This window comes from Moschus berezovskii, chromosome 15 (genome assembly GCF_049115385.1).
Source record: "Moschus berezovskii isolate FMDL1 chromosome 15, NW_MosBer_1.0, whole genome shotgun sequence".
Taxonomy (NCBI): domain Eukaryota; kingdom Metazoa; phylum Chordata; class Mammalia; order Artiodactyla; family Moschidae; genus Moschus; species Moschus berezovskii.
Genome location: NC_142474.1, coordinates 29921282 through 29942500, shown reverse-complemented (window position 1 = coordinate 29942500; position 21219 = coordinate 29921282). Strand labels below are relative to the sequence as shown.

General features: G+C 59.5%; 1 protein-coding gene across 2 annotated transcripts; it reads right to left on the bottom strand.

Annotated features, from left to right (window-relative positions):
* Positions 1–6320: 6320 nt before the first annotated feature.
* On the bottom strand, positions 6321–20892 carry SLC17A9 (solute carrier family 17 member 9). Of its 2 annotated transcripts, none has more exons than XM_055433601.2 (13): positions 20738–20892; positions 14885–15082; positions 14515–14731; positions 12650–12749; positions 11205–11335; positions 10610–10706; positions 10344–10440; positions 9666–9753; positions 8993–9027; positions 8523–8638; positions 7858–7913; positions 7683–7712; positions 6321–7300 (listed from the first exon to the last, which is right to left on the bottom strand). In XM_055433601.2, the coding sequence occupies exons 2-13, from the start codon at positions 15038–15040 to the stop codon at positions 7137–7139; spliced, it is 1287 nt and encodes a 428-aa protein (XP_055289576.1). In that variant the 5' UTR covers positions 15041–15082; positions 20738–20892; the 3' UTR covers positions 6321–7136. The 2 variants fall into 2 exon arrangements, with proteins under 2 accessions (XP_055289576.1, XP_055289567.1); XM_055433592.2 differs by having other exon boundaries at positions 6331–7300; positions 14515–14654; positions 20738–20871.
* Positions 20893–21219: the final 327 nt, after the last annotated feature.

Genomic DNA, 21219 nt, shown 5'->3' with positions numbered 1-21219 from the left:
TGTCCTGTACCCGATCCCTGTTGGGTCTGGGCCTGCAGCCCCCTCCGCCAGCAACACGGGGACCCAAGCTGGCCGATTTGGATTCTGTTGTTTCTCTTACCTTTAGATGTTCAACAGCATGAATATTCTTATTTTTTATTTAAAACTAATTTGGAGTTCTCACTCTCCAAGGGGCTTCTAATCACCAAAAAGTGCCTACGGCAAGAGCTGATTGACAGGCCAGCGTGGCCACTTCTGAAGAACAAATTGGCCATTGGCAGAGCCACATACAAAGGAGGACGCCCAGGGCTGGTTATTTATGAGCTATTAGGGAGGCGCAGTCAGCATCTGCTTCCCACATGGGCAAAAACACCTGTCAGACATCAGGAGGCTGTAAAACACACACGTTTAACAGTTACTTTGTTTAAAAAGTCATTAAAATTGAATGTCAGCTAAAACTTAGGAAAACATTTATTCTTCAAACCCCTTTGAATCTTGCTGGTGAGCCAGAGACAGGACTGTCTCTAACTCAACAAAGACACGAGTGTGTAAACAGACAGGCGAGGCCCTGGAGTGGCCACTCTGACAGAACAGAGTGTGGGAGGAAAGGCACCCACCAGGGCCACCCAGGCATCCTGCCACCCAGCGCTGACCACAGACGAGCTGACCCTCCACCTACAAGGAGGCAGCTGCTGGCCCGCCACTCCCATTGGCCCAGAGCTGCCCATTAGGCCAACTCTGGAGACAAGTCCATGACGGGAACCCACTGGCCCAGGCCCAAGATGGGGTCCAAGCAGCAGGCAGGACCCGGGGCAGGGGTTAATCCAGGAGTTACAGCAGGGGTGGGCCAGCCCTGAGGGTCTCCTGCCAGAAGGCTGAGACCACGTCCTGCTGCTTCTGAATCACAGATGTGCCCAGGACGAGAGGATAGACGCTGAGCATGAGAGCATAGGTGGGTATAGGCCCCAGAGACTGGACTTTATAACTGGTCAATTTTTACATAAACCAAGTAGCCAAGTCTTGTATGTTTTTCAAGTAAAAGGATTAACCCTAGGACTTCCCTGGTGGTCCAGTGCCTAAGACTCCTCGCTCCCAATGCATGGGACCCGGCTTTGATCCCTGGTCAGGGAACTAGATCCCACAGGCTGCAACTAAGAGTTTGCATGCTGCTCAACAAAGTTTGAAGATACCGTACGCTGCAACTAAGACTTGGAAAAGCCAAACAAATAAATTAAAATAAATATTAAAAAAAAAAATTAACCCTGGGAATTCCCTGGTGGCCCAGTGGTTAAGACTCTGCACTTCCACTGCAGGGGGCGTGGGTTCAATCTCTGGTCGGGGAACTAAGATCCTACATGCTGCATAGTGTAGCCAAAAAGAAAGAACCTTGGAGATTTTTACTTCAGAAAAGGAAGCATGGAAATAGAAATGATAGAAACATGAGTGGTCCCAGGGACAGATGACTAATGAATAGGCAAAGCCCAGCAGTAGGGAGATAGTTGGGAGGGGGTGTAGCTCTGGGACCTTCATTCCCTGGCTCCTTGGACCTGTCCGTGTTCAGATCATCTTCTTGGGGCAAAAATACTGGAGGGGGAGAAGACGGAGAAACCTCCTGAAGTCTCACCAGTCTGCGGGGAGAACTCCGGGAAACTATGGTGCTGAGGGTCCTTAGGACACCAGACTCTGAGTTGCTGCAGCGCCGCGAGTGTCTCCCACCCCCAAGCCCCAACCTGGCCAAGTTCGTCCTTAGCCAAAGAGAGAAAAAGTGCTGCTTGAGTTTAGCTCCACTGTCCCTCAGACTAACGAGGGCTGGGCTGCAGGGGGCTGGTCCCCACCTCCTCTGGGAGGAGGACCTGGCTGGGCTGTCAGTTACTGATCGCCATGCCCTGGGGCCTGGAGGGCAGTTCAACCATGTGGCGTCTCCTACTAGTCTAATGGATGGAGAGTCTCAGACGCGGGAGTTGTGTGTCCTTCCGGAGCAGGGAGTGTTTTGGGAGCCCCCAGCATGGGATGCAGGGCCTGCCTCAGCCCAGGGCGGGGGGCGGCCCTGAGGTCATGGGGGTGGTCTCAGCACCAGTGGTTGTGGAGGGGGGGCGAGGAGGTGGGGAGCAGGGGAGGAATTGGATTGCTTTGCTGCTACAACCAAAGCCTCCACTGCCCCATGGGAACTCTGGAACCTATACCCCTTAGGGTTGTCCCAGCTGAGGCCAAGGGCAGGACCTCTGTCCCTCCATGCTGTAGAGGGGTCAACCCCAGGAAGGAGACTCAGCAATGAGCCGCCAGCAACCCCATCCCATCCATAAGGGGGTCTGAGCGGCCCACAGCACCCACTAGGTCTCCAGGGCAGCTTCTCCTGGTTCCTATGGCTCTGGGCTCAGGACAGGAGGAAGTGGGGGAGTCACACTGTTATGAGCTGAACGAGGTCCCCAAAATTCATATGTTGACGTCCTGAACCCCCAGGATCTCAGAACATGACTGTGTTTGGAAATAAGGCCTTACCAGGGTGGGGATAACTTTAAACCGAGGTCCCTAGGGTGGCCCCGATCCAATCTGCTTGTCCTGATAAGAAGAGATTAGGACAAAGACATACACGGAGGGACGAGCCCATGAGGACACGGGGAGGGGTGGGGGTGTTGCCATCCACATGCACAAGAGAGGGACCTCTGCTGGAACCTCAACCCCAGACTTCCAGCCTCCAGGCCTGCGAGAGGTCTGCTGTCCCAGCCCCGGGTCTGAGAGCTTGGTCCTGCAGCCCCAGGACACTGCCACCTCCAGACCGCCCAGGAGAGCTGGACTGCGCCCCGTGTATATGCCTTGTTCTGTTCACAAAACGTGTCCACACCCATCAGAACAGAACAGAGACTTGGAGCCCAGGATGGGGAGGAGGGCTCAGCCTACTGGTCCGGGGGTCTTCTGTCCTGCCCCAAGGTCTCAAGGCACTGCTTTGAGTCCCCACTCGCAGGACACTGGCCCACAGGGCTGTGCGGACATCACTTTCTGGGCCCTCCTGCCAAGGACCCCTCCTGCGCTGACCGGTGACCCCACAGGACCCCACATGGCCACCAGCTCTGGGCTCAGGGAGGAGCAGCCAGGGCCCTCAACCTCAGAGGGGCTGGAAGGTGGAGGATCCCGAAGCAGGAGGACGCTGGTCCCCTGAGGCCTGCACCAGCCTCCTGGCCAGTTTCTTTGAAAATTCGGAGCCTCTTTTGTCTTCCAAAGGTCAAAGGGCCAAGCTTGCCTTTAATTAAAATGCACATCCTTTAATTAAAGGCCCCATAACACATGAAGGACATCCACTGATATACGACGTGTGACACAGTCATTTCTCTGCTGTTAATTACTAATTAATGAAGCTATTTCAATTAATAGCTTCCCCACCTCACTCCCCCTTTGACAGGCCCCGTGCTGGGTACGTCCTGCAGTCCTGCAGTCTGAAGAGGCTCCTGCCACCTCGCTGAATATTCATGCCACGGCCTCAACAGCCTTCAATTAAACATGATAAAGCAAATTCCCTAAAAGTGTGTTTCTATGTGCAGCTCAGCTCCCTCTGCTGCAGAGGGGGGTAGTGGCTCCACTGTACACGGGAAAGAATTCAGCCCTGGTCCCCAGAGTTGGGTGTGGCCCAACTGCCCAGGGTGGCCCCCGCACCTCCCTCCCGGGGAAAGGTGAGCAAGGGGTCCCCAGAGGCAAGTGGGGACCCACAGGGCCTAGGGCTGAAGGACAAAGCCAAGGAATGGGGGTGGGGAGCCCAGAGGGGTGGGTCTAATTAGCATGCTAATTACAGATATTAAGTGGCCGTTAAAGATCCTGTTTTAAAGAAAAGACAGAAAAGAGTCACTTACTGAGGGGACACCCTACCTGTGGGGGTAGGGGTGGGGGTGGGGGCAGAGAAGTGTGGGGGTGGGGCACCTAGTGAGGCCTGTGTGGGGCTTTTGGGGTCTAGGACAGGACCTGGGGGGACTTCAACTGGCCCTGAGCCCTTTAACATCCTGAGCACTGGAGGGACCCCAGCCCCACTTGAGGCCAGACTTCCACAGTCCCGAATGGGGGGGGGGGACAGTCCCACCCCTGAGGACACCTGCGCCCTGGGGAGAGAAGGTGGGGGGAACGGACCTCGGGGCCTCCAACCATGAAGTCCTGCTGGCATGTCATCTTCTTATTAGAAGTGGACACAGAAACCCCATGTGTGCAGGAGGCCTGGCGAGCAGTGGGAGGGACCCAGACTGGGGAGAGGTGGCGAGAGAGGGCCCCCGCCCCCGGAAGTTGACCCACATGCGCACTTCCAGGCCCGGCCACTCCTGGGTCCCCCTCCTGCCTCGGGCTCCAGTCTTGTGCATCACTCCTGGAACAGCCTTGCAACCGATCCCTTCCTACGGAGCCGAGGGGCCCGAGCGCCCGTGCACTGGTGGCCAACTGGATCCCTCAGCTCCCAACCTGGCATCCCGAGGAGCCAGGTCGGCTGCTGGGGGGCTGGGACAAAGCCCTGTCGGACGGCGCCCTCTGTCGTCCGGCTGTGGGGCAACAACAGCCTGGTCCTCCCAACACACTTCCTGGCTGCGGGCGGTGCAGGCATAGACATGTGGCATGGGCGTGTGCGCCCACACACACACACACACCGCGCACAAATGCACACTCATGGCCCTGGGAAGCCAAAGCCCCTCCTCTCGGGAGTGAAAGCACAGCAGGTTTGGTGTCCAGGGTCTGGTGACCCTGCAGAAGCCTGCTCGCTCCCTGCCTGCCCCGCCTTCCCCACCACTGTACTCAGGGTCAGCGTTGGATCTGGGATCCTGCCAGGGCCACCCAGGGGTGAGGCCGTGTCTGGGCCTGCCTGCACCAGATAACACATGGCCAGGGCCAGGCCTGCCTGCCCGCCCAGTCTCTGCTAACAGCACTTCCCTCCCCACCAGCAAACGCTTTCACCTGGAATCCAAGGAGCCCATTCCAGGGCCCAGCATTGGCCTTGGGAAGGGATGGGGCTGTACCCAGCTCCCAGAGGACGCTCAGGACCAGGAACAGCAGTGATGGGAGGAGAAGGCCCACCTGCTCACAGCAGGCCCAGTGCTTCCACCCCGGCTCCCCCCTCTCCTGTCCTGTGAGGCGGTGACAGCGAGGCCATGACAGAAGTCCAACCAGACTTAGCATCCAGGAGGCCTGGGATCCCAGTTTACACAAGTCTCCTGGGCCCCCATCCCTCAGGACTCAAGCATAGAGACACCAAATAGGATGGCTGTGTTCCCACAGGCAGGGCCGTCTCTCAGTCTCTCCAAGAGCTTACAGTTCGCTGTGGCTTAAAGACAAAGGAGAAGAGGGTGAATGAAGATGAGATGGTTGGATGGCATCATCAACTCAATGGACATGAGTTTGAGCAAACTCCGGGAGATAGTGAAGGACAGGGGAACCTAGTGTGCTGCAGCCCATGAGGTTGCAAACAGTAGCACACGACCGAGTGACTGGACAACAAAAGACAAAGGTGTTATTCTTACACGCGGGCTCATAGCAGTGAATTCACAGTGGCCAAGAGGTAGAAGCAGCCTGTGTCCCCCTGACGGATGAAGAGATAAACAAGACTTGGTCCATCCATTCGACAGACTATTACATGGACTTAAAAAGGAAAGCAATCCTGGTACATGATCCAGCATGGATGCACAGTGAGGACATCATGTTTAGCGAAATGAGCCACCATGAAAGGACAAATACTGTAGGATGGGTTCCCATCAGGGCCTCGAGGGGTCAGTGTCATAGAGACAAAACATAGATGGTGGATGCCAGGGTCTGGCAAGGAGGGGACAGTTTTCATTTGGGAGGAGAAAGCCATGGCGGAGATGGGGGTGACGCTTGCCCAGCAAGGTGAACGTACAGTGGCACTCATAAACAGCCACAAGCCCATGGCTGTCCTGCGTCCCATGTCCTAAGGAGGGCACCCCACTGTGGGGGCACTTTCTGGGCTGGGCTCCCATTTCAGAACAGCACGGCCTGGAATTCCACCTGAGGTTTCTCATGAAAAACCCCAGCCGAGCAAACAGAAAGGCCTTCATGGTAAATTCATATTCTTGCTGCGTCTCTGTAATCAGGCCAAACCTACAGAGGTCAGACTCACTTTGTAATCGAGAATCTTTCTGATTCTTCCTAATCAAAAGTGGAGGTGGGGGGCTGTCGGGGGAAATCTTTGCTCACATGGAAAATTAGGATTTGTCTGATTCGGGAATCTGCACAGAGGACAGCACCGCCAAGAGGCTCTGACACAGACGCGCAGACAGGGTCCGTCTGGGGCAGAGCAAGGTCAGCACCCACGTGGATCAGTGTGTCTGTCTGTTCGTGATGTTTTCCTTGAACTGTTTGTAATGCTTTGCTAGTTTCCTCGAATGAATGAAGTACATCTTTAACATGTGTTTATTCTTTCTGTAAATAGAGTGTTAAATGACATAATGGCCTTCTTTTTAAATAGTTTAATAGTCATAATTTAAATACGGCTTTGGTGTGATTTTCCACATTCTCATAGTTTCTTTTTCCTACATATACATCTTTCAGAGTCTATTATTAATCTGTAAGACAACTGGCCCCTCTACTGTAAACAGGGAGGGAGAAAGACAAGGAGGACACGGGGTTTCACTGGTCCAGGGTGTGTCCTGCCCAGGAGGGGTGCCTACGCACCTTCACGAGGCACTAGGGGAGCAGGTCCATCAGCAGTGCCCAGGGATTCACAGGAGGGACACCAGGGACAGGTCCCCTGGGGACACTTGGTCACGTCAGGAGGCAGGCCTGTCTGGTGGGTGGGGGCCAGGGATACTGCTAAAGACCCTAAAGTGCATAGGACGGCCCCCTCCAGAGCATGATCTGGCCCCTGGTGCTGAAACACAAAGCCAAGCAGGTTCTTGGGGGAGACTCCAGTTGACCGCCTGCCCTACACCAATGTGACCCCAGGGAGGGATGCCCGCATGGGGCACATATGAATCTACACAGAACAGATCGTGTCTGTCATGAAGCTGCTGCTACTAAAGATACTAATCCACCCACACTGAAGTTTCACCTACTGGAAGAAGGGTGAGACCTCCATGGGCGGGGGAAGCAGGTCATACACCCCTGGGCTGAGGCTCCCTCCCTTTAGGGCCAGTTCCCTGCTGATGGCCCAAGGTCTTCAGGGATGTAGGTCAGGGCGGCTAGAGGTCCTCGTGAGCAGGGCTCAGGTCCACCCGCTGGGCCTTCCCAAACACAAGGAAGGTGCATAGCCCCAGGCTGCTGATGGCGGCCACTAGGTTGAACACAGACGTCCAGGAGCCCGTTGTCTCGATGAGGTAGCCACCCAGGCACACGCCCACTACACCTGTATCTCAAGAGGGGACAGGCCGGTTGGGGGACAGACAGGCCGGCTTGAGGACAGGCTGTCCAGCCCCTGTGAGGACAGTGCGGAGAGAAGCTAGGGGACCTGAGGGCACCAGCCCTGTCATTGTAATCCAGTCCTCAGCCTCTGAGGACCCGCACACGTTCAGGGGCTCCACGTCCTTGTGAGCATGAACACCATGGAAAGCAGCTCTATTCTTGCCCCGCAGCCAGCTCCAGGGTCTGAGCTCCCCCCAGCTGCCCTAACACTATGGGACCCTCCAAGGGGTACCACACCCCATCCTGAGGGCTCAGGTAGAGGGTGGGAGGACACGGAAGGGGGCAGCTTGATACCCGCAGGCAGGGGACCCCAGACCACCTCTCACCTGCCAAGGCTCCGGCTGTGTTGGCCACGCCTGGAATAGGACAGGGAGAATGAGGATTGGTCAGTGGAAGCCCACTGGAATCCTCCTACAGCCCACCTGCCCGGGGATAGGCCTTAGGGGCCCTGAGCAGGAAGGGGCAGCTACTCCCTATTCAAAGAGGGCCTGTGGTCCTTACCAAACAGAAAGCCGGCACAGGAAGGGGCCAGATCCTGGATATTAACGGAAATGCCGCTGCAGGAAAGAGGAGAGAACGAGGGCGAGTGACCACAGGATGGCTGCCACCCACCACGCCAGCCATAGCTCTTCTGATCACCTGGATCCCAGAGGCCAGCCAGGCCTGCCCACCACACCAGGAGGTCAGCCCCAGCTCAGCAGTGGTGATGGCACAGGACCCACTCCCAGAATGAAATAAGACGGGAGGCAAGCGTGCTTGAGTGCATATGCACTTTGCTGCCCAATAATTTAGAAAACGACATCAAGTTCCAACTCAGAACAATTCAAAGCTGTTTTCCTGATTAAACCCTGAGCTGCAGGGCAGGTTGGGGGCCTGCAGAGCAGGTTGTGGGACATGAGGCTCGATCCCCACCTTTGGCTCAAAGGATGCTGCTCAGAGATCAGCATCTCCTCTGCCAGCTCCTCCCCAAACACTGCTTTGTTTTCCCAAAATGCCCAGGCCCTCACCGGCTCCATTCCTCTTCACCTTGTGGCTCACTTGTGGGGACCTGTCACCGCCCACCCTCCACGTGCACAACAAACCACATGGCTCCTCCCCTGTACCCAGGACCCGGGAGCCCAAAGGTGGCATGGGGGGCTCTGGTGGATGAGGCGCCCAGCCCTCACCTGTGGTTGAAGGTCTGGAGGCCAATGGAGGCTGACGCGAAGACCACAGAGTTACAAAAGCTTGACGTGTGGCCCAGACACAGGGCAAAAACACTGGACAGGCCGAGGCCCATCACCTGCAGGAGAGACAAGTGGGGATGCGGCGGGAGCCTTGGGCCTTCCTGGGCTGCCCTGAATGAGGGTGGGTGGGGCTCCCTCTCAGGTTGAGCCTGCCTGAAGGACATGGGACAAGGCTATGCCAACCAGCTGGCCATGTTAGCTGCAGCCAGAGAAGCCCCAGGTGATGAGCACAGACCCAGACCCAAAACGGCACCAGGGCTCAGGGAAGGGCCTCAGTTGGCCAGACCAGTCCCCATAGCTGACCCAGGGAGCCCTCCAGCTGCTGCACCACCCTAGCCACCTTCTAGGTCAGGGGCCCTGGGAGCAAAACGGGGTGAGAGTGGGAGAGAGCGGTCTCAGGACCTTCCTACCTGCATGAACTTCCGAACGGTGATGGTCCTGTAACCTGGATGGGGGAGACCAGAGCGTCCCGCTGGCCATCTGTGCTGCCCCACCCCCAGTGGCATCTGGAGGGGTCCCACCTGGCAGGGCTGTGGGGGAGGAGGGCCGGGCCGGGCTCGCGGGGTACAGCCTGCGTCATCTGAGCCACGTGCGCACGTGTATGAGTGTGTGTGTGTGCACTTAGAGGCGGGGCAAAGCAAGGCCATCAGTGATCACAAAATGTTTTTTGTGTTTCTGCAAATTTTCCACTTTTCCCTCAGTGAGTGGGTGGTTCCTTTGGTAATGAGGACAAGACTGACATTTAAGGCCATGTAGGGCAGGGTTGTGGGGAGCATGCCTGCGAGACGGTCATCCTTGGGGCATGTGTGTGCAGGTCTGTGCTCTGACCCCACCAGGGGGACTGCGTCTAACAGCCAGGTGGGAGAATCGACTGCTACACGGTGACTATGTCCCCTTCATGGGGAGCAGGTTAGGGAGGTGGCAGGCTGGAGGCAGCCATTGGCTGTCAGGCCGGGAGCTGGGCACCAGGGCCCCTGGGGCTGGCTCTCTGGACTGGGGACCCACATCATGGCCAGTCCTCAGGGGTGTGGCCTCCTCCTTGCTACAGTGGCCCCCAGGAGGGACCCCCCAACCAGGGCTCACCTTGATTGATGAGATGGTCGGAGAGAAGCCCGCTGAGCAGACTGGCAGGAATGGCCACCAGCCAGGGCACCACGTTGAAGACCCAGCCCTGGAGGGAGGGAGTGGAGGGACCTAAGAGGCATCCAGAGTGGGCACCTGGCCACCCGGAGAGGACAAAGGGGTGGGGTCGTCGCTGCCCATGACCACTGCGCAGTAAGTCTCGCTTCTGCCCACAGGCTAGGCGTCCCAGCCCGGCCTCCCAGACCCTAATCCACCCCTGACATGGACCAAGCACTACTGGTGCTGTCTCCCATGTGAGCAGGACCTCCCTCGTGGCTCCTCACAGGGTGAGAGCAGAGCTGGGGGGTGCGTCCTGCCCAGAGTGTGTGACCTGAAGTTCCTGGCTGGTCACCAGACCGGGAGGTCTGGCGGCTGGGCGGCTGGGGTGAAGCCAGCCAGGTTGACTTCAGGACATCTGTGCCCACATCAGGAACCCTGCATGCCCCCCAACCCCAGGAAGGACTGTCCACAGTTGGGTGGGCAGACAGGGCAGCAGCTGGGCCTTTCCTGTGTGCACCCAGGCTCTGGCGCTGAGCCACATGGTGTCAGAACTGCCAGAGCCTGGATGGAAGGAACCCAGCTCTCTGCACATGCCTTGCAGTGTCCCCCACCCTGCGAGCTGACTGGTGGCCAACCCACCTTGGAGCTAGGGAAGGTCTCCTTAAAGAAGGTCGGCAGCCAGGAGAGGAGGATGAAGAAGGAGCAGGCCGCCGAGAGCTGGGAGACGATGGCTGCCCTGAGGGGCAGGCGCCAGGCTCAGCATCCACACCTGGAGCCCATCCCCACACCAGGGTGGCCAGGGGCTGAGAGCGGGGAGCCCAGAGCAGAGCTGCCTCCATGCCGGCCGCTACCCTGCAGTGGTGGATCCAGGCCCCCAAACCCCGTCCCCATGACAGCCCGCTCACCAGACAGAAGGCTTTCGGAAGAGCTGTCTCCAGGGCACCTTGGTGTGTCTGGACATGGGCAGGCCCTGCGCCAGGATGCCCAGGGCCAGGATGAGATCTGAAGGGGGAGGCAGGTCCACGTGAAAGCCATCCAGGTGGGAGGATGGACCTGCTCCCAGAGACCAGACACTGCGGGCAGCTTGCGGGCCCCTAGTTATGCATAGGGGCTGTACACCCCCTCTGCCAGCGCCTGGGGTCGGCAGCCTTTGCCTTCGGGGGTGGACATTAGTGCTGACTAACTGTCCCCCGAGCCCTCAAACCTCCCAGGCTCCAATCCTGTCACTGGAGGCCACCACTTCCCCTGCAAACTGCCTGTGCCGGCTGAGTGGCCCCTGCACGTCTGCATTCATCTAACAGTTCCCAGACTTGACCATAGCCCGGATGAGACTCAGGAAGCAGGCGTCCTCTCTACCTGGGGCATCCTTTCCTGGAGGGCAGAGCCACAGCCCTGGGTCCACGGACCCACCTGCTCCCAGGGTTCAGTGGCCCCTCCCTGGAGGGGACAAGGCACCAGGAGGGCACCAGGCCTCCCAACCTCCCCGGGAGTGGCACGTACCTCTCTCACTCAGGAGACACCTGTACACATAACCCACCCACAGCAGGGTGAGCCCGCCCGAAAAGTAGAAGACGCTCGGCCAGCCGTACCAGTCCAGAAGCAGGGAGCCCACAGCCCCGGTCAGGAGAGTCCTGCAAAGACAGCGGGCGTGGCCAGAACCCTCGCTTCACTGGTATCAGAGCTGCCTCTTGGACCCCACCCTGTGTGAGCTGAGTCCCTGGAAAACAGGGCACCCTGTCGTCTGTGGAGCAGCTGCCCAGGAGGACAGGTTCTGTGTAGGATGCTAGGGGTGCGAGCTGGCAGGGCATTCTGATGCCACGGGCCAGCGTGGCCTCAGGCACAGCCACGCAGCAATGACATGGCACAGGGGCCCTGCTTTGCTCTAGGATCTCCCTACTAGGCCTTCAGTTGGCCCACATTTGCATGTGAATCTTTTTAAAGTAAAAAAAGGCAATGAGAAGACAGTGGTGACAAGAATTTGCTGACATAAAACCTCCACGCTGTTTTCAGCTCCTCATTATCAGAGAGGATGAAATTTCAAAAAGACTTCTAAACACAGAAACAGCCTCCAAACCCAACTGCCTCCCTGTGTCCTGCTGATCCTGTGTCCTGGGGGCCTCCCCGCCACAGGCTGGCCTGTCTGTCCAGAAGCTTCTCCCCACTGCCCCTCATATGCCGAGGCTCAACCAGGAGATGGTTAAAGAAGAAAAAAGAAGGAAAAGGCTTCCCACCAAGGCCCGTGGAGGCTGCCTTCTGCTTTGAGCCTCCATTTCCCCATTTGAGGGGGGGGAGGTGGGCATGTTCTCTTCCTGTGCCTCCCTTCTACCTGCTCCCACCCAACAAGTCCAGGTCACCCAGTGAGATGGGATTTCAGAGGCACTATGAACCTTTCTTGGTGTGGTTTGTCTCATATTGCTTCTCTGAAATTCACGTTTCACTGGGTACCCAGGGTTTCCATCTGGGCAGCTCCCAGCACCCCCACAAGCAACTTTGGCCCCTCTGCATTCTTGCCTAGAACTCGGCAGCAGTGAAGTGAGGCCCTGAACCCAGGGGTTGTGAAGCCCCATTAGGACAGCAAGACACCCCACAGAGGGTCTGGTGCTCTGGGCGACATGCAGTGGGGTGGGACACAGGATCAGATCTGTCATGACTGGACCACGATGGGTGCCCTCTAAAGCAAACGCAGGCCACCTCCCCCATGGGGACGGCCCCCATCCAGTTCTGTCAGTGCAGACGGAAGGGAATGTAAGTGGGCAAGAGCCCCAAAGCCCACTTCATCTGCCACTGGCCACAGGGGGACAGAGCAAACACAGTGGTGAGGGGTGGGGGTGGGCAGCAAGTGCCTCCAGGAGCAGACTCTCCATGTGTCACCATCACTGAACACGCATCGCCCTGTGGCATTCGCACGAGTGGCCTGTCTCCACCAGCCCCAAGCTGGGACTTACCCGAACTGGGAGCCGGCCCCCACAGTGCTGTAGGTGAATGCTCGTTCACTCTCCCGCACCTTCTGGGACAACAGGCTGGTCAGCGCAGGGAAGTAAACCCCTGGAGCAGGTGGAGAAGGAAGGGGCCATGTGGAGCTGTGTCCCAAGCCAGCTGGCCCTCGAGGCCCATCAGGGCAGCAGGTCGAGGCAAGAGAGATGGGCTGGAAGCACCAGGGGCCCTGGGTGATTGTCCAAGCCCAGGTCTCCTTCCACCTTGCATCACCCCTGGGCCAGTGGATCTGGGCTTTTCCTGACACTTGGCTAAGGAGACACTCAGCTGGGGCGGTTGGGGGTGGTGCAGAGGGGGCTTACGCCGGCTCTCAAGGCCACAGGGCTCCAGAGTCCTGGCACCGACATGGGGGATCACGCACACACGTGACAAGTGCACACACTAACATACACGGTGCACGAATGTCGGGTGAGACCTGAATGGCTTTGAGGGACCATAGTGTCGGGTCCTGGCTGTGACACTGCCCTGTAGCTATGGGATATGCCACTGCAGGGAGGTGGGGGGCCCGGGGGGGGCAGCTCGGGGCCTCCCTGCACCTTTCATTGCAACTTCCTGTGAAGCTATAATTATTTCAAACTTTAGTTTTGAAAAACAAAAAACCAAAAAACTGTACTGGGGGCCTGAAACTCCTGCCTGTTACACTGGGTTTTCTTCCAAAAGCACCTAGGAGAAGCTCAGAGGCCAGGGCACTGGGACAGGACATGGCCCCCACCTTCCCTTTGGGACCCAGCACTGCCCACACCAAGTGCTGGTCACCCAGGGTGAGAACTGTTCCCTGGACCCCTGGTCTTTTCACTGTAACAGGCCACACAGAGAAGTCCTTCTGCCTCCTAGGAGGGTGGGGAGAAACAGCTGAGCTGACAGCTGTCCAGCCGTGTGCCCAGTGGGCAGCCCCCAGCCAGGCGTCACACAGCTCAGTCCTGCCCCAGCTGCCGGACAGACAGTACGAGCCATGGTCACATGGGAAGAGTTGGAAGGGGCACAGGTGCTGGACGGCCTGGAGCACGAGGACCACGTGTAGGCTGGGCTGATCAGGAAGCAGGTAGAGGCCCAGTCCAGGATGTCTGGGATCCTGGGGGTATGGGCTGGAAGCAAGCCCACCCCCGGCCCGGGCTCTGGGAAGTGGGAGATATGCCTGTCAGATGCCAGGCTGGGGTAGGGCAGGAGCTCAGAAGGTCATCCCACCCCCGGAGGGAGGGCATGAGACCCTGCCACCAACTCCCCCCCACTCCCCGGGGGTCTTTGAGGAGGCCTCTCTCCAGAAGTGTAACGTCCCCAAAGCATGAGACCCAGAGGTCTTGGGAATGCTGGCATCCCTCTGCCCTCTGGCCCAGCCTGTGTGGGGTGTGGCCTTCAACTGGGCACATCTCCGTGGTGGAGTTGACAGCACCACGAGGCAGCCTGGCGGCCACCAGATCCCTGAAGCAGACTTTGTGGCAGGAGGACACGTGACATTAGAACGTGCCAGCCAGCCTGTGAAGTGATTCTAGAAAACAGAAAGTGCTCGGGTGCCAAGGCATCAGAGCATAGACAAACACCGGTGCAGGGATGTGAGACTGACAGCTGGCTGCCCGCCAGTGGGAATGGTCCTCCACTGACCACCTGCCCCACCAGGCGCGGCCTCACCAGCAACAGCCTTGGGTGCTGATACACCCGCTGTGATGTGAGGCAGAGTTTGCGGCATACCATACACAGGCCCCCACACGAGGACACGTATGCTCGCTCAGGAGCACCTGCCTGAACACACGCCCATACGCACAGGTACACACACACACGTGCACACAATCCCTTGCTCTGCTGCGCTTGGGCCCCCTACCTTGGAGCAAGCCTGTGAGGATACGCGAGAAGGTCATGAAGGCCAGGTGGGCACTGCCAAGGTGCGCGAGCAGTGGAGTGGCCACGGTGATGAAGCCCCACGCAGAAGCCGAGAGCAGGATGACCTTCTCGCCGCCGATCCTGCGAGGAGGACAAGACGGTGGCCATGTGGAGCTGTGCAGCCAGGTTGCCAGGATGGGCCAGACCAGGAGATCCTGCTGAGGAGGGGTCGGGGTCCCCAAGGAGCCAAGCACCCCGAGACAGCTGAATGCTGGCCCAGCCCACCCCGACTCGGACCTCGGGTCTCCCAGTCCCCACATTCCCTTCCTAGGAGCCCCCTCTCCCAGCCTTGCCTGGGGGACGGGGATTACCGGTCCCCCAGGTGGCCGCCCACCACCTGAGTCAGGCAGTAGCCCCAGAAGAAGCTGCTGAGCACGACGCCGGCCTCTTTCTTGTTCCAGCCGAAGTCCTGGCTCATGGAGGCAGCACAGACGGGCATGCTGACGCGGGCACAGTAGAGGAGGCATGTTCCCAGCAGCAGTGTCCCTGTCCACACCTGGCACTCGGGCCTGGGGAGAGAGAGGCTGATGTGAGGGACAGCTCGGCCACCTCTCGAACGCCCACCTGTCCATGTCTGGTGACTCCTGGGAGGAACAGGCAGATGCTAGCAATGACGCATGAGGTCCCTGAAACAGCGGAGGTGGGAGCACACGGTGGCCAGCGAGGGCAGGTTAATAGGCTGCAGTGGGGGAGAGCCAGTGCTCCAGGACACAGGCACTCAGTTTCCACGGACCAAGTGTAACCCGCCAAGGGGGCAACGGGCTGGCAAGAGGACCCCAGTTGAGGCAGAGGTGGGGTAGAAGCAGTGCTGTGGCCCCTGCAAGGCCCCCAGGAAAGCTGGGTCTGCTTAGCAGGGGACCCAAGGGAAAGTGGTGTGAGGTGGCCAGCATGCCTTGGAGGCCAGAGGCCTCCTGGAGGAGCCTGGGCAGCAGGGAGGCAGCCCCGACCTCCTAGGAAGGTTGCCAGACAATATCTATACGGAGACTGTCCTCCAAACTCCTGGCCAGCACTCCTCAATTATCAGTCACCAAATCAGGAGAAGCCAGAGACTCAGGAGAGACCAGGGGATCAGCGCCTATGGGACCCTGGTCCAAGGGTGGGGTGGGAAGAGGCATCCCAGGACATCAGGGGGAAGTGCAGGACCCAAGCACAGTGTGGCTCGGTGGCAGTACTGTCCACGGCAGTCCACGGACAGTGACAAATGGACACTGATCAGGGATGTGAAAGAGGGACTCCGGTGTGGAGCACAGGGAAGTCTTTACCGGCTTCACAGTAGCTGTGTAAATCTGTGTGTGCACACTAAGTCGCTTTAGTCATGTCCAACTGTTTGAGACCCTCCTTTGGGACTGTAACTTCCCAGGCTCCTCTGTCCATGTGATTCTCCAGGCAAGAATACTGGAGTGGGTTGCCAGGCTCTCCTCCAGGGGATCCTCCTGATCCAATCTACAACTGTTCTTAAAGATGAGATGGGGGTGGTGGGATTTTTCAATGAGAGAGAGAAGAGCCTCAGTGCCCTTTCTGTGGGGGAGGATGGGGAATGACCTGGGGGAGGGCACCACTAGTGACTTGTGATGTCTTTGGGCAGTGTGGGGATATCCTCTGCAGGGGTCACAGCAGTGGGGAGTTCGGGGGGGGCAGGCCTTGGAGCAGCCTTGGGGTGCCTCAGGGATACTGCATACACTTGGGCTCACCTGTCTAACTGCGGCAAGGGTTCTCCTGGGGCAGGGGTGAGGTGGGGGAGTCAGGAGAGTGGGGAGGCCTTGAGGCAGCCTTGAGGGGGAGTCACGGGCGTCCTGCTTACACCTGGGCTCATCTGCCTAACTGGGACAAGGGTTCTCCTAGGGCAGGGGTGAGGTCGGGGGGCAGGGGAGTGAGATGCTGCTCAGGTTGTGGGAAGCAGACAGGGTAGAGGCTTCAGGTCTGCCCCCCTGCACCCCCAGGCCTGGCGGAAAGGGGCCAAGGTGTCAGTGCTGTAAGGCCTTGGGCAGGCCACTGGGCAGGCAAGGTCAGCAGGAGTGCACGGGCAGTTCTCAGAACAGTTCAGTTCAGTCACTCAGTCGTGTCTGACTCTTTGCGACCCCATGAACCGCAGCATGCCAGGCCTCCCTGTCCATCACCAACTGCGGAGTCTACCCAAACCCATGTCCAAGAGAGGGAATTCCCCTGTGGTCCAGTGATCAGGACTCTGGGGCGGGGGGTGGGGGGGTGGGAGGAGGGTTTCAATCCCTGGTCGGGAAACTAAGATCCCACAAGACATGCTGCAGTGTTGCCAAAAAAAAGGAACAGAGGAGGGCAGGGACCTCAAACCTGGCAGATGAGCCAGGACCCTGGAGTCTCATCCTTGTGCTCCAAGCCCATTCAAACCTTTGAACCCCTGTCTGGACCTGGTGGAGGTTCCCTTGGCTGCCTCGCTGGGCATTGACCTGAAAACAGTGAGAGGCTCCAAGGGTGGCAGAAGTTTGGACTCCATCTGTGGACACGGGTGCAGATCTCCTCCCGGTGGCATCCCCCCAGGCTGAGACTGCCTTGGAGGACAGTCCAGGGTGAGGCCAGGACTGGCCCTGGGAGGGCTGGAGCCCTTGCCTGGATGCCTCCCAGGAGTAAGAGACCTCAGAGGCCGTGAGTGCAACTTTGTGCCCTGAGCCAGTGGGCGTCACACGCATCACGAGCCTGGTAAATGGGCACGATGGGCCATGTCCATTATCTCCAGGTCATGGCCACTTCCACCTGGGGCAAGTGCAGCCACATTGGCGGCGGGGGACACGGGCCCAGCCACCGGGCCTCCCAAGCTTCAGTTTCCTCGGTGAAGATGCGCTCGTTCCCCTGATGCCTGTCTCCTTCACAGGTCAGTGACTAGCAAGGTGACTGCCAGCACCCGAAGCCTCAACAAGGAGTCATTGACTGGGGGGCTGGGGCCGGGGAAGGCTTGGCAAGGCCATCCACCTCCTGCCAGCATTTCCCCCCCAACCCCATTCCGCTCACCCTGGCAACTCAGTGCACTTTCCCACAGGCTGGGAAACGAGATGGGAAGCCTTCCTGTGTCTCAGGCTTGCAGAGGCCCTGGGTGGGGGGTGGCTCAGGGCCACATCATCCAGCTGCTGCTCCCACAACTAGAGGCTGTGGGGTCCTGCAATCCCACCAGTGGAGACAGACCTCCACTCGAGGGACTTGGGGGGCCTAAGCCCAGCCTGCTTCCCCAGAGGGTTGTGTTTGCCAGTTAGGAGTCTGGGAATTACCGTCCAAAGTGCTGTTAGCTCTGGACGAAGGGAATGGTCTGATGTGATGAGCAACTCTCCCAAGGAAACACTTGGGTGCTACTCTGGGCCCCAGCCTGACTGGAGGAGACCCCCTTTCCCTGGGCCTCAGTTTCCCCAGGTGCATTGGACCACAGATTTCATGCTGTGTCTCTGGTCTCTGGGTGCCCTGAGGAGGGGCAAGGATGGGGCTCCTGGGCAGCACTCCGGGACAATTTGCATTTTATATTAGAGCTTCCTATGAGTCCAGTCAGAAAGTGTCCCGTGCTGGAAGGCCCGCCATTCTGCAGTCCCAGGAGCCATCCGCTCAACTGGTTGGGGGCAGGTGCCCCCTTGGAAACTGCCTAGTGACCCTCAGTGACCAGGGAGAGGCCATCGTGCCCCCACCTTCCTTCCTGGTTGGCAAAGTGTGACTGGAATGACTCAGAAGTGATGATAGCAGTGCAGAGGCTGATGGGGCAGGTCTGGGGACTGCCCCTCTCGAGAGGCGAAGCGGGGGCAGAACCCCACAGGGCAAGTTGAGGACTCTCCTGGGACCTGGTGGCCCCAAATGCTAATTTTCTTTACAGAACCAGACTGTGAGTGGGGTGTTGGGGTAGGACAGGGGAGGGGCATCAGGAAGGCCAAGGAGACCACAGGAGGCACTGGCTCAGCGACCCGCAGAGGAACTCAGGGACTTTCTCCTCTGGGGCTCCAACCGTGCAAATGATGCCTCCAGTCCCTCCTCTTGCCCCCACCTTCCCAGCCCAGCACAGCAGGCCAGCCAGCAGGAGTGGGCAGAGGACTGGTGAGTGCAGGTCCATGAGCCTCAGAGGTTGGAGCAGGGTGACCTCCACAGCCTACATGTGAGCCCTGAGAGCCCAGGCACAGGGGAGCAGGGCTTCTAACTTCCACGAACAGCCACAGCCAGAAGGTGCCTTTAAAAAGGAAGCTTTATTCCTTTCTGTGGCCAAAGCTACGAAGGGTCACCTGCATAGATGGGACCGCGCCCCTGGCACACCTGCCCCTCCTTTGGATGCAATTTGCCAGCGCCCCAGGAGCCTGGTTCTGTTTGCTCTCTGGGAGGGAAGTCCAGTTGGAAACCGGGGAAAGCCGACTGAGACTGGCCTACTCTGGAAGGCTGGCAGGGCACTGAGAGGTCAGGAAAGGCATCAGCTTCCAGACCACCAGTTGGCCCTGAGCTTAAGCCTCCAGAATGGGGACCCCCACAGGAGTTGGGGGGCCAGATGCTATTGGCTTCCTCCTAGGGCCCTGGAGGACCCGCAGCCCTGTCCCTGAGCTGGCAGGCTGTGCCGCTGGTCGGCAGAAGGGACATCCTCCACAGGTGCTGGGGACACAGAACGAGCAAGTCTGCTCGTGCAGGCGACCCAGATGTGGTGACTGATCAGAACGCCAGACCCAGAATCCTGGCCTCCGGCAGGGCTTGCTGGGAACACGAAAGGTCATGACAGGATCAGCCATGAAACGTCCGAAGACCTTCATCCCCTCACTCTGCCCAGTCCTGAGTCTCACCCATGCCCACAACTTTTCTAGAAACTTCTGCTTCCTGCCAAAGGCCCCCATGCCTGAGAAGCACCCATGGTTGAGCAAACACGAAGTCACGAAGATCCCTGATTCAGAAAAGGGAACTGTGCCTGCTGCTGGGGACAGAGGGCAAGGGCCAGAGAGAAGCAGGGCTGAGGCTACAGGCTGCCCTGTCAGGTGTGTCCCTGGGGAACAGCCCTGCCTCTGGGTGGTCCATAAGGCAGTCAGCGGCCGCACACAATCGCCACAACCCTTTGTCACAGTTCTCATCATCTCTATCCACACAGGGTGTGAACCACTCCACCCAGGACCCCGCTGCCTGCCTGGAGGTGATCCTTTCTAAACCAGGCAGGGAGGGAAGGAGGTGGTGAAGGCAAAGCCAGACTGTTACAAAGCAACAGGACTCGCTAGAAGCTCCAGCCCTCTGCCCAGCCGCCTGCAGAGCTCGTGTCACTTGGGTTGGCTCCTGGGTCAGGGCACCTGGGTCAGCTGGAGGGAGGAGGCCTCGCCTAGACAACCAGCAGGGAGGAGGGAGCAGGTGAGTGGGAGGCAGGTATACCCAGCGTGCAGCCCTCCTGGGCACCTGGCAAGTGATTTGGGCTCTAGAGCTACCCCTGTCCCTGGGCCCTGTCCCCGGGGAGCCCCTGGCTTCCAAGGTCTTCCTGTGACTGACTCTGGGAGGCTGGGGGAGGGGAAGGCACAAGGCAGCCCCAACCCTCCCCGCTCCCCCCCCTGCCGGGGGATGCAGCGGTGGAGATGAACCAGCCCTGGAAGCAGGGCCAGTTCAGGGGAGGCAGGGGGATGTCAGGAGAGGCAGGGCCTGACATTCACCGACTTGGGGACCTCAGCCCCCCAGAACCAGAGGGGGTCCTCTTGCTCCTGGTCACTGTGTGAGTCACACTGGGGGGCAGAGCCCCCAGCCCAGGGCCATGACCTACCCAAGGTCTCCCTGTAGGGTCAACCCCCACTCCCCCCACCTCCCCCGTCGTCCCGGGGGGACCTTGTGTGCATCACACAGCTGGCCCAGGATGGCAGATGGCAGGGGTCAGGGTCTGCTGCAGGTTCCAGCGTAGCTCCCTGGCCCCAGCCCACTGACTGGGCACCTACAGGCGACCCTCAGGTGGGTGGGCACAGGTGGGGGCTGGGACCTGTCAACTTGTGTGGTCGTGAGCTGGGAGGCCCTGCCCCCAGCCCTCCCATCCCCCCAAGACCCGACCTGGACTGCAGAGAGCAGACGGGGCACTGGGGAACCGGACTCTGGATGGAAGGGAGGCGGCAGGGAGGTACGCGGCCCCTAGGCGGAGCAAAGGTGCCGCCGGCGGGAGCCGTCTCCGCCCAGGACGCCCGCAAGCTCCCCTGACCATCCCCCGACGCGCGCGGCCCCACCTGGACCACTGGGTGTCCTCGGCCGCGTCCCTGCGGGTCTCGTCCGGGGGCGGCTGCATCGGGCGCGGACGGCGCGGGCTCAGCGTGTCCGGGGCCGTTCCCGCCCGGCCGAGCCACCGGGCAGCGCCGCCCAAGTCCACGTGTCAGTCCCAGCGGCGCTTCCGTCCGGCGCGCTCCCAGGACGTGTCGCCCCCGGACAGCCACCGCGGGGCGCGGGCGGGCAGGGCGGGGCCCGCAACTCGGTATCCGCCCCACTCATATCCTTCGGGGAGGCCGGGCCTGGCGCTCCCGCGGGAGGGGCAGACCCCTGCGCGACCCTGGGCCTCCTCGCGGCCGCCGCGGACGTCCGGGACGGACGGCGCGGGCGCTTCCCCTGCAGCCGGCCGGAAGGATGGGGCTCTGGAGGGGCTGAGCCGGCGGTGATCCTGGCGGGCAGCCTGCATGCCGGCCACACATAGGAGGCTCCTCACCTCGCAGGGCTG

Coding starts and splice junctions, on each gene's coding strand:
- SLC17A9 (XM_055433592.2), bottom strand. CDS start 20,796: ATGCAGCCGCCCCCGGACGAGACCCGCAGGGACGCGGCCGAGGACACC. Junction 15,083..20,737: donor GAGGACACCCAGTGGTCCAG/GTGGGGCCGCGC, acceptor CTCTCTCCCCAG/GCCCGAGTGCCAGGTGTGGA. Junction 9,028..9,665: donor CGACCATCTCATCAATCAAG/GTGAGCCCTGGT, acceptor TCCCCCATCCAG/GTTACAGGACCATCACCGTT.